The sequence below is a fragment of the Synchiropus splendidus genome, chromosome 17, assembly GCF_027744825.2.
Source record: "Synchiropus splendidus isolate RoL2022-P1 chromosome 17, RoL_Sspl_1.0, whole genome shotgun sequence".
NCBI classification, from domain to species: domain Eukaryota; kingdom Metazoa; phylum Chordata; class Actinopteri; order Syngnathiformes; family Callionymidae; genus Synchiropus; species Synchiropus splendidus.
This window is the reverse complement of record NC_071350.1, coordinates 4,805,001-4,817,076: the sequence shown is the minus strand read 5'-3', so window position 1 is coordinate 4,817,076 and position 12,076 is coordinate 4,805,001. Positions and strand designations below refer to the sequence as shown.

General features: G+C 42.2%; 1 protein-coding gene across 3 annotated transcripts in view; it reads left to right on the top strand.

Moving 5' to 3' along the window:
- The window catches only part of fgf11b (fibroblast growth factor 11b), a 47,897-nt gene extending 36,226 nt beyond the window's left edge, over positions 1–11,671 (top strand). The window contains exons 4-6 of one of the 3 annotated variants that reach the window (XR_008412801.1): positions 5,888–6,086; positions 6,261–7,013; positions 10,671–11,671. Coding sequence is in view for 1 of the 3 variants with exons in the window: in XM_053847341.1 (XP_053703316.1) it covers positions 5,888–6,086; positions 6,261–6,397 (336 nt within the window). In the remaining 2 variants the exon portion in view is untranslated. Of the gene's footprint in view, positions 1–5,887; positions 6,087–6,260 lie in introns of all 3 variants that reach the window. The other 2 variants (XR_008412800.1, XM_053847341.1) reach the window with 2 other exon arrangements.
- The last annotated feature ends 405 nt before the right edge of the window (positions 11,672–12,076 follow it).

Sequence of the window (12,076 nt, the reverse complement as noted above, 5' to 3'; positions counted from 1 at the left end):
TGAGCAGCTTTCACACTTTTTCCCACAGATTACCTTGAGAGCTGACGGGACGGTCAATAGGACGTGGGGCGTCTGCGTGACTCTGTGACCTCTGCTGTTTATAAAGGGGGCGGCAAATAATTGCCAAGTCAGGAGCGTTCGCCAGTTCGAATTCCGGAACTGGAGGTCTAATTTAAAGGGAAATTGCTTGAAAATGCACACCCTGCATGCTAAATAGAGAAGAGACTAAACAAGGTATTGAAGATTATTCATGGCTTCCCTTTTTTTTTTTAAATGAAAATGTTGCGCTGTTGCTCATTACATGCAGAGAGGGACGTCTTCTTTGTGGCACTTAGGAAACCCCACCTTGTAAAGAATGTGTGTTATTAGTTCTGCACTGCCCTTATTTGGTGGGGAGTGCAGCTTCTGTGTGTATGGTGGCAGGGAGAGTTAAGCTTCTTGAAGCCGGTGGAATAGATGTAATCAGACAAGGGGGGGGGTGGGGTGCACGGGCATGAGGATGCAATGCTGCTCTGCATCATAAAGAGCCTCTTTCCTTCTTGGGGATTCTCAGCACGAATGCCACATATCAGCCTGCTTATCTGATTCCATTTAAATTCATTTTGGCCTGGGACACGCTGAACAGAGTCTTTCCAAGTCCCTCAATAAGTCGGAGGAGAAGAAAGTGAGTCTTATTTCATTTGCAGTCCGTGACATTAATATAGAGCTATTCCCCAGTCACCCTTCAAAATGTGAACCCTTTCACTACAATATTAAACACACTCTGGAATAATTCATCAGGGCAGGTAAATGTGGAGCTTCACCCTGGGTGGTCTGCTCTGTTTGGATCCGGAGGCAGCTTTCAGGCGAGTATCCGACGTGAGAATAATATCCAGCTGCCACACAGGGGATGGAGGACGTGTTTACACACAGAAGAAAATTAACCAGCATTAAGTTTTAAAAACCTCTGAAGGGGGCGCCCTGGAAGTGACATGCATGTGTTTATGTTTTTGGATGTGACATGCATGACTTTATTATTTTTATCCTGAAATAACAGTTATCTTGAGATCATTTTTTTATCTCGAGATAACTGTCATATCGTGATAATTAGTATCCTGAGATAATTTTTATCTCAGGATACAATCGTAGATGTCAGCGCATGCGTAACTGCCTCTCTCACTCAAAGCATTTCGTATACATCCACCTGTAGCCACTATGTCTCCCTTGGCTTCGTAACTGTTTGTCAACGTTGTCATTCACTGTCTGCAAGTGAGACTATTGTTGACAGCAAAGTCAGTGTGCTTTTAACACTCAATCAAGTGCCTTCTCCTCAAAATGATACCAATAATACCACATGTGGCTACGCTATACGTATTAGAATTGGCAAGCATGACTTTTTTTTTTATCCCGAGATATTTCGAGATAATTTTTATCTCATGATAAATTGTATCTTTGAGATCATTTTTATTTCGGGATTCAAAAAAATAAAGTCAGGCATGTCACTTACTTGATCAGAGTGTTAAAAGCGCACTGACTTGCAGACAGTGATTGACAACGTAGACGAACATTTACGAAGCCATGGGAGGCATAGTGGCTACAGGTGGATGTATACGAACTGCTTTGAGAGAAAGAGGCAGTTACCATTCCGTAATACGAAAGTGGACGGCACACGTGACATATGTTCACAACATAATCCTTTTTAATTCAAATAAGAATATTAAACTTGAATGAATGAATCTTTGCACATGACACACCAACTGTGTCCCTGCATTTCCGCCACATGCTGAGCTGTTTGTGACACTGTGGACAGTGATATAAATGAATCCTAGGTGGGATGAATCATGAGACTGATTTCTGGTTGACAGGTTACAAGGATAATTAAAGGATGACTTGAGAGTGGGGTTGTCACTGGTGTCACTTCGGAGGTTGAGCAGAAGGGTGTTGTGCCGGAGTGATGCGTTTTCTCTGTGGAGGGATGGGATTGTCAAACAGTGAGCCACCACTGCTCCTCTGTGAGGCCCAGAGCAGATGCAGAGGGGCACAGCTCTTCATTTCTCCCTCGCCTTGATGGGGCCGTAACAGTGGCAGCTGGCCAATAGTTTGGCCGACGCCCCCCCTCCACCCCTCGAGTACCTGCATGACGATTTAGAATGCACACTGACGTCTCCTACAAAATATGAATTGTTTTACAGTAACCCTTTGATTACTGTGAGGTGCAAGTCTCCAAACCAACTTCGGATTTGTTTGTTATATTTTGGTCTTTCTGTGTCGGAAGCTTTCACCATTGCCTTTGTCTTCCTCTGGCTGGATGCAGTCAGCCTCGGATTATGACAATAGTTGTGCATTTCCCATCTGTACCAGCAGCTCCAGAGCATGGGAAACGTGAATAACTATATTTGACATTTCATTCTCATTATTTGTCTGAGAGCCGGCGCACCCCCTTGGTAAGGGGTAAAATTGCCAAGCAGCAGTCAAAAGCATGTTCACTTCAAGAGGATAAAGCGACAAATCACTTGTAAGAAAGAGACATTTCTCTCTTCTTTTGCCACATAATCAAATTCCTGTTTTCGCAGACTGAAATTGCCCTGAAATCTAAGGGTTTCACCATCCGGGTTATATCCAGAGTTTGGTTGGGGTTAGAAATGCTCGGTTAAGTTAAATCCCTGACCACTTCACGTCCCCTACTAAACATACCAGAAGGGGACATTGTGACCAGGGACTTGCACTGAAATACCCTTGTCAAGCACTTTCCTCTGAGTGGCAAATGTACCCTTTCTGAATCCTTTTTTTTTTCCTTCATTCTTCCTTCCTTCAACCGTCATCTTTGCTACAGCACTAACACAAGGTGGCATGAAGAATGTCCCCAGCATGTCTCCTCAGGAAGCATGTGTGGTTGTCCTGCACCGATGATAATAACCAGAATGACACTCGCCATCTACACTGAACCCGCCATGTTTAGATTGTTATTCAAATAAGATTGCTTACGCATGATATTTAGATGTATTGAATGACGTGTTTATGGATGTTTCAAATTGTTCATATGGACCAATAAAGACCTCAGTTTAAAAGAACTGACGGTCTCTGTCAACTGTTCCAAGGTTCAGGCTTCACGGGGTTAATTTCTGTTCCAGAAATGGACAGATCCGACACCATGACTGTTTGTCTCTGATGCTCAAGCCACTGAACTTATTGAACTCTAAATGACAGTTTCTAAAGTTTCCTTGTCATTTGTGCAACACACAGTAAACTGATCAAGAAGTTTAAAAACATCCTTTCGATTTGACTCTTTCAAAACCTGGTTTCAGTGAGTAGTAGCGTAAATGGAATGACTATAATCTATAACAATACCCAAACCTATTGATAGTACTTGAGCTGTTTCTCTTCCTTTTCCCCCATTGAGTAGCAATGAGAGAATCACTATGCAACTGAATTGTTAAGCAGTTGCGATGAATGTATTATGAAGGTCATTGAGTGAAGGTGAGCATAGGGTGGCTTCTCTGAGGCACTAAGCGGTGTTTTGTTTCTTTCTTTGCTTTATAATTCCATTTTGATCCAACGGTATATGCCAGGCTTAATAACTACAACATATATTCTTCATTTTTAAAGTAGTAAAAGTGAAGAATGAGCATTGAATAGTCAAAACTTTTGCATCACCAACTTGTCCATCATTATTGGAGGGTGAGCAGGGGAACTACTGCCCAATACCAGGGGCGAAAAGTGAACTGCCAACCTCAATATGTTCATCTTGCTTTATAGGAATCATTTTCAAAGCTTTTACACACACTGTTTATGACTAAAATGATTGTATAATCATGCTATTTTATTGCCATAAAACGACAAATCTTGATGTTGAACAGAAATAGAACAACGCTGAAGAATAAGGCTCAGCATTTGTGAAACCAAATGTAAGTGAAAGTTATTGTTCTTAGTATTATTGGTCCTGCGGTGCCTATTCAAAGTTATGGGTAGAAATAACAACCGTTGTTTCTCACCCTGCTCCTTTTCATTCTCTGTGAAATTAAGATGCACTTGGAGGTGTAAATGTATGAGAAGGAAATAACCCCGAGTTTTCCCTTTGTTAAATGAAGCTTTATGAATGTGCTGCATGGTGACCCCCTGATCTTGGGACCTCCTCCACAAATAGCAGTCAGCTACCGCCCAATCCTGCGTTGTCTCTTGTCTGCCTGTCCCTTTTCGTCCCGGGCACTTCCCGCCCCTCTTGCTCTCTGTTAATAATGAATGAAGGTGATCATCTATCGAAGCCATTCTCTTTGTGTGAGCTCAGCGGAAGACACCAGACCTGTCTCACGGAACTGCCTGGTGATGTGGCGGTCATTTTAGCAACAGATTTAGATCGAGGGGTTGCTGTGCAATACTATAAGCAGGTCGCCGAGTCTTGTATTTGTCATGTCACTCCTGGATTGTCCAGTCAACAAAAGAGTCCTGTGACGGAGAGACATGATGATCTTTGATCCGTGGGATATGGGAGGTCTCTTCCGCTACAGATCTTTATTAAACCTTGTTGATGCCAAAAACTGGTCGTGAGGACCTCCTCTGTCTCCTGGAGCCAAAATCCTGTAGTCAGCCATTTCTGCCCTGCTGCCCAGACTGAATCTATCCAGTAGATTGGCTTTTCTCTCTGACAGGAGAAGGACCCTGTCGGGACCCTGACAGAAGCTAAGAGAGATGTATATCCGTCGATGTTGCTTCATATTAGAAATTGTCTATAAGCATGGCTCAGTGGACCTTATGTTCTGAGCAGAAGGGGAGGGGCGGAGCCTCTGGAGCGTAGGCATTCACAACAACTGGGTCACTCAGTGGATGAAAGTTAGGGTGAATTGATTTACAGCGCCCATTCAAATGTAGCCCTTAACATAAACCATGTAATGCCATCGATTTTAGTTGAAGATTGTGAAATGGGTAGAAGTTATTTTCGTCTTTGCTCTGGCCTCTCCTGCGCAAATAGTGTATAGTTGTCAATAAACCTGTTTATGACTGGGCACATTGGTGCGTCTTGGATGCTGAACCATGTTGCTCAAGTATTGACATAGAAAAGGGCTTCAATGTCAAAAGTCAGCTCTGAAACTTAAAGTGACATTGAAACTGCAATGATGCATGGCAACAGATCCCAAACACACACATTGTGACCCTGCACACAGTCCATTTACAACTTGCTGATGAGTTGCGAAGCAGTTGAACACAATCGCCACACTCAAATTTAGGCTAAATTGAGCCATTTGGATCAAATTATTTCCAATCCAATTTCCAAAACTCACTGAAGGATGAACTGTGGATGAAATGATTTTATCACAAGTGAACATTCGATGTGGGGATTGATTTTAACTGACTAATACGGGGGTCAGAGATTACAAGCTGATGCCCTTTGTTTATTAATAATCATGGTCTGTAAAGAAAATAAAAACAAAAGCCATAATCTGCACAGAGTCGAGCAGTATTTATAGTCTCATTCAGAATAGTTTTGTTATCAACAGCGTATGATAAAGAAAGGAGGGATATTGTCTTTCAGTGTGGCGAAATGTTTGAATTAAAATATGTAAAATAAGTTCAACATGAGTACATATTTATATTACTAGCATAATTATTTGAACATTTTCCTCAGAGAATGTGATAAACATAGCACGCACAAAGTGAAATTGCTTCTCATAGCTTTTCTGGTTTCACTCCCACTGGGCCATGAAGTGAACCCTTTCAAATGAAACAAGGGTTGAAATATCTGTGCATTCTTTGCCTCTGGATACACTCCGCGCATTAATGAACTTCACTGTTAAAGCCATGTCCTTTCTATTTAAGTATCCGCGTCCATGTTGCGACGCTCAGTTCAAGACTCGCGATATTTTTACGACCTATTTAAAAATGCTAATACAAGATGGCCTCTGTTTATTTTCAGGAGAATTTTACTCCCGAGTGCCGATTCAAGGAGAGTGTGTTCGAGAACTACTACGTGACGTACTCCTCCATGCTCTACCGCCAGACCCAGTCTGGCCGCTCCTGGTACATCGGCATCAATCGTGACGGCCAGGTTATGAAGGGCAACCGGGTGAAGAAAACCAAGGGAGCTGCGCACTTCTTACCGAAGGTTATCGAAGGTGTGAGTCGGTCGGCGTTTCAAAGTCGGCCTTTAAAACTGCTTTAAATGAAGAGGACTTGAAACATAACGTTATTTAACTCATCATTAATGAACGTTAAAATTTGCCTTCAAGCTAGCGCCACATATTTCTTTAAACACCATTTAATTTTGACAATCGTTGTTTTGTTTCCAGTTGCAATGTACAAGGAGCCATCACTTCACGAGCTCGCCAGTGAGCCAGTGAGTCCGCCTCGGAAGACAGTCAAGACGTCAGACTCGCCATCCTTAAAGCATGGACCGAAAGATGCTCCCAAAGCAGACGCCTCATAGCACAGGATATTGAGGGTGGGACGCTGGGCTGGCACCAATGAAAATGGGAAGACTGGCACCCATTACGCACCGAGCGTGACTGAAGACGGCTCTCCCGCTCCGATAGTGCACTACAAGAGTGGCTGCAGTATATACAATCAGCAGTCCAGCACCAGACGAGACGCAAGAGGAGTCCCCCCTCAAGTGAAGAACAGCCCAGAACTGCAGCTCCGACTACAACCTCCTCCCTTCCTCTGTTCGCCTCCTCCCCTGCCCCCTATGATTTCCTGATGCAGTCTCCTTCATGTCTCCGTCAGACTCAGGCTGCTTGGTCCCTGTGATACTTTTATTTTTTTCTCTCAAACGGCCACCTAGTTTGTACAGTATTTTCAAAAGATGCCGGTCCAGCACTGACTCGGCATCACAATCGTCACCCATGGGTCGCCTCTTGAGCCCTGCAGTGAGTGACAGCGTGGTTTCCCACCCATCTGTTATCCAGCCCAGCTAATCACCAAGGTCAGCGAAAGCTCACTGAGAGATGAAACGGATCGGAGAGTGAAGACATCAGCTGGATTCCTGGGTCAGGTCGGGTCAGAGTCGCGTGGCCACAAGGCTCTGAACCAAAAGAGAAAAAAAGGTTAAATGGGCATCTCATTATATTGTTTGTTCGGCATTTTTCCGTTTCAACGTGGGCACTAATATTTGTTTTATATATTATATATATATATTTTCCCTTGAGATTCACAGTCAAATAAGTCGTAGAACCAAGAATGTTGAAGGGGCTTGAGCAGAGCTCATGCGGCCACGACAAACGTTTCCTTGGCAGTGGCTTATTAAAAGCAGCAAATGAACAAGTGGGTCATACTCTGAACCCATCATGGATGTGGGCTCAGTCACCTGAAAAATGCAGTGGTGTGTACTTCACTCAGCATCTGCTGTCAGCATAAAGACTGGTTTGAAGGCAAAACATCAAAGGCGGTGGAGCCTCAGAGCTGCGGCACTTGTTATTCTGAGAATGTCTGGCAGCTTATCCACTCACTAGCTTTATCAAATCACCTTGGAAGAATCGCCCTCAGGACTGTAGATGTTTGACTGGGACTGTACTGGGGGAGTCAACTGCGCCCAGGAATGCTTTTAGGTATGTCGAGTGGTAAAAACAGATGACTTCTGGCAAACGCCATTCACTCCTTTGGTTGGAAAAAAGTACATTTTTTTATTTTTATTTTTTTCTCTCGAGATCAAGGTGAACAAAAATAGAAATCTAAAATCTATGGTGATGCTGAGACATGTTCTCCTTCAGCTGTAAGTAGCATCAGAGGCATGAGCTTGTGATAAAAATGTAAAAAGAAATTAGTTTAATGATGTAGTGATTTAATATTATGGGTCAGAAATATATTGAAGTTGATAGCCCGAAAGGTGGTCAAGGAAAACGTCTACTTATTTTGACAATAATTCCTCTAAACCTGCTCTGATGTCCAGAAGAAGTCCAGATGTTAAATCTGAGCAATATTTTAGCATTTATTTTAAGGGTATCCACCATATTTCACTCAAAATCCTCAGTGACGTACAGAGTGTACTGCACCAGGCAAAAAGTGGAGCACACAAAGATGGCTAACAAAAGCAAGACTGTTGTGCGTGCGTGCAATTTTTAAGTGCATCTAAAATTAAATCAAAGTCAGATAGTCCATTCAATTCCGTACAATGCGGCCAATAGTTTCTGCAACTTTCCAAGGACTTGAACAGAAAAGGCTGCAGCGTGAGGTGCGCAATACATGCATGGTGTATTTTAGCAAGTCTGAATTTGTGTCAGCACACACATCGAGGCAGTTATTTAGAAAGAGTGCTGGATTAGCAGCTGGGTTCTCCAGGAATGTAGATAAGGAAAGTCCCCGGTGAAGTCTGCAGGGTTATGCTGCACAAGAGCGTGTTGATGAATGTATGACAATGAGGGCAGGTAAAGTATGGACTGTTTTCGACAAGTGTGTGTGTTGGTGGGGTGAAGCTTATTTTTCTTCCCTTTTCACGTCATGGCAAAACTAGGGTATTGCTGTTTGGGATGTCTTCTTCAAGAAGCTGCTTGTGCATTATGCACTAACAAATCTCTACTTTTGACAAGCTAACATTTTTTTTTTGTGGAGAACATACTCACAGGATTTTGACTGTGCTTTTCTTACAGCTTTATAATATCAGAATATGTGCTCAGCAGGTGATCCACTGGAATTTAATCTTATTTTGACTGTCAAAACTCATGTCACATACAGTTTTCAAGAAGAGAATTGCCAGGAAAATCTTCCAACTGCAGTTGAATAGAGGCAAACTTGTGACAGCCAGGGATTGCAGCGTCCCAAAATACTGACAACTGGTGAAAGTATGCTGTTTTGTCAGATTTAAAAGAGGTTTATTTCGCCATAGAATTATTAAAGGAAGGAGGGTTTTTCAGGACAATCGAATGCAGCAATAAAAAGTCGTCTTCAAACATATATATTTTATTGTCAACCAAGTCAGAAATATTTTAAGAAAGACTATGTAATGTCGAGGAAGGCCACAGCAAGTTGTCAGGCGGTGACACAGGACAGGAATGTAGAATGTTGATATGTCCATATTGGATGAGAAAAAAATGGATCAAAGCAAATGAAGAGACAAGTATCAGCAATGTCAGCATGGAAGCAAACGCAGTTGAGCTCGTGGATGAAGTTGGTTCACAGTCAAGAACTGGTGTCAAGTGTCACAAACAAACATCGAGGGGGTGACATGGAAATTCATACTCATAATTTCTGTTTTGGTGCTGACACACAAATGTCCTATAGTGATTTTCATTTCTAAATAAAGCTCTATCTCACAAGCCACCAGCATTTACAGCTGTTGAGTCTTGGTTGAAAGGCGGAAGTGCGTCCTATTCTCTGTGTTTTATGCCCTGTTATTGTGTGCAAGATTAAGAGTAAAGAAGGACAAGACAGAGAGGGAAGGAGAAAACCAAAGGGCATCGCACTGAAACAATGATCGATAGGCTCAATAAACCACAAACAAGTGAGCAACCAGCCAGCGATGGGTGCAGAAATTTCCCCAAGGTCTGCCAGAGACAGAAAAATCTATTTGTTTATAATGAACTCAGAGGGATGCTGCTGTAGACTCAAAGAGGAGTCAAGTCTAATGACAAGAGTGGTTCAGATTTAGCGGTTAGGCCCCAAGACATTTGGTTCATAGGAAGGTGATCAGGGCAGATCATGGTTTTACAGGAGTTCAGTCCATTTAAACAAACCTGTCAGCTCACACATCTATAGTATATATGTAATAATATAATATAATTTGTGTTAAGCGTTTAAAGTAAATATTGGTAAATTTGGTTTTTATCATGTTGGAAGTCGATGGAATTATGGGGATATGAGAATTCAGAAGGATGCAATGAATTCAAAAGAACGTCGACTGACTTACATCGCAGGTGAAAAACTCATTATTGACATAGGCTGTTCAAAATGTAAATAATATTTGACGGTACATGGCAATGTAATTGGCTGCTCTACAAATGACTGGTGAAATGAATTCCCTTTCCATCAGTCCTTTAATATGGAATCATGCCTCACAAACAGAAAGAGTAATGTCTCAAATACGAAGGAAATGTGTCAACTTCATGCATTTGAGTTGTGTCACTGCTACTGCTGACTGTAGCCATTAATGTATCCTTGCAGCCACTGCTACGTATTCATTCATTAATGCATAGAACGCCCTCAAAAACCACCCTTCACATCCAAATCTCCCATAATTCCACCCTTGTCTTGGTGGTTGGCCAGAACAAGAATACCTGGGATGAAAGAGAAACTTTTATAAAGACTCTTTGCTCCAGTATTATTGTTTTTCATGCAGATGTTTTGGTTATGTTGACAAAGAAATCGAAGGAATGTTTATCTCTTTAAAGACAAAACAGGTGCACACTCTTTTTTTAACATATATTTTTAACTGTATATAAACGCTAAGTAAGCTCAGTGGTAACACACGATGACGGTTCAGCAACTCAACTTTAATGTTCATCTTTTTGTTTCAAAGGGCTATCAGTAGATCCTTCAAGCTAAGGCTCTGGGTTGTGACTGTTGGATGGAAATTAGAAGCAAAACATGTATAACTGGCTCCCTCTAATGGAAGAATCTGGAAAAATGCACAGAAGTTGCATTATTTTTCTGTCACTACTTGTTATAATGTCACCATGAATCCTTGTCTATGCTTGAAATGCAACAGCTTTGTGCTTCACGGTCGTGTTATGATGAATGAAAAGTGAATCACTAAAATACATTTGACACAGGCGGAGAAATATTTGAAACTACAGAGCTGCGGAGGCTTCCATTCCTTCACCGCCAAGTCAGCAACTGGGCGGCGTGTGGACGGCGAACAGTTCAGGGAAGCTAATGGATTACTCATTTGTCCTGACAGTAACACAACAGTATTGTGTTTTGTATTTTCTTCCTTGTAATTAAATGCCCATTTTTCTAAAGACAGAAACGTCTGAAGAAGAGGCAAAATAGCCTGTTTGTATTTTTAGCCGAGCGAGTGTGTCCTTGAGGTGAACCTCACCCAAACTGGCGGTGTGTGGCTGGGTTGTGTATCTGTGGGAGAGGAAATGTATTCATCGATGAGATCATGTTTTTCTTTTTCTTTTTCTAAAGCCAACATGTGTCCTGTTATACCAAACAAAGACCTTGGTGGGATGCGGTCAAACAAGTCTTCCAGAAAGCTGCTTTCTAATAATACTCTCGGCTTGGCTGTTTGTCGAGCCGATCTCCAAGTCTTCCGAATGACTGATGGTTGATAAAAATTGAAATAAGAAAAGCCATACACAGGGATCGGCCTTTGCACTGGTGAGGAGGCTCGAGTCCCAAGGCACAGGGACAAAAGAAACATGTTGGACTCCTTGCAATATATATAGATAGATTTATTTTTCTTTTACATCTCCAGGAAATAGCAATGCAGGAATAAAAACCAGCAATATGCAAAGAGAACAATACCACATCTTGCACATGGAGGAAGAATGAATCCAGCTGGTGATGGCAACATTCAGGATCAGCAGGCTACAACAGCAATCAGTAGCCTGCCACATAAACTGTTAAATGTCTGGAATGAGGATGTTTTCTTTTGTTTGTTTGTTCTGCAAAGCATGCGCATCACAGCTGTCGGGCTCCATTGATGACTCCCCCTCAGTATAGCGACGCACACCAGCCCGGAATTCATCGCCCACTTTACCCAGATTTGCATCAGACCTGTGTACATTTCAATATATCTCCGGTGTGGACGGAAAGGAGCTGTCTTATTATGGAATATTATACAATAAAATAACATATATTTGTATGATTGTAAGCCGTGTCCCTTGATTGTTTGTCGAGTTTTCTTGGTGGTGGATGGCGTGGTACTAGTGAGGCTTCATTTTCAGAGAGCAGTAGGTGGCGCTTTCTTTAAAAATGATGGAGGTTCATAGACAACTGAGACAACAGAGCAGGGAGCGACATCTAGCGGCCCTTGGAAATTAGGATACTGTGTCATCGAGATGTTTTAAGACATAGTGTCCTAATTTTCAGAACAACCGTTGCAACTAAACCTAACATCAATCATAAACCAAGAGCGCCACCTACCTGCTTCATGAAACTTCATTGAGCCATCACTCTCTCTCTGTGAGAGATGTAGCTTTTCCTCACATTCCAGATGATCCTTGCTTGG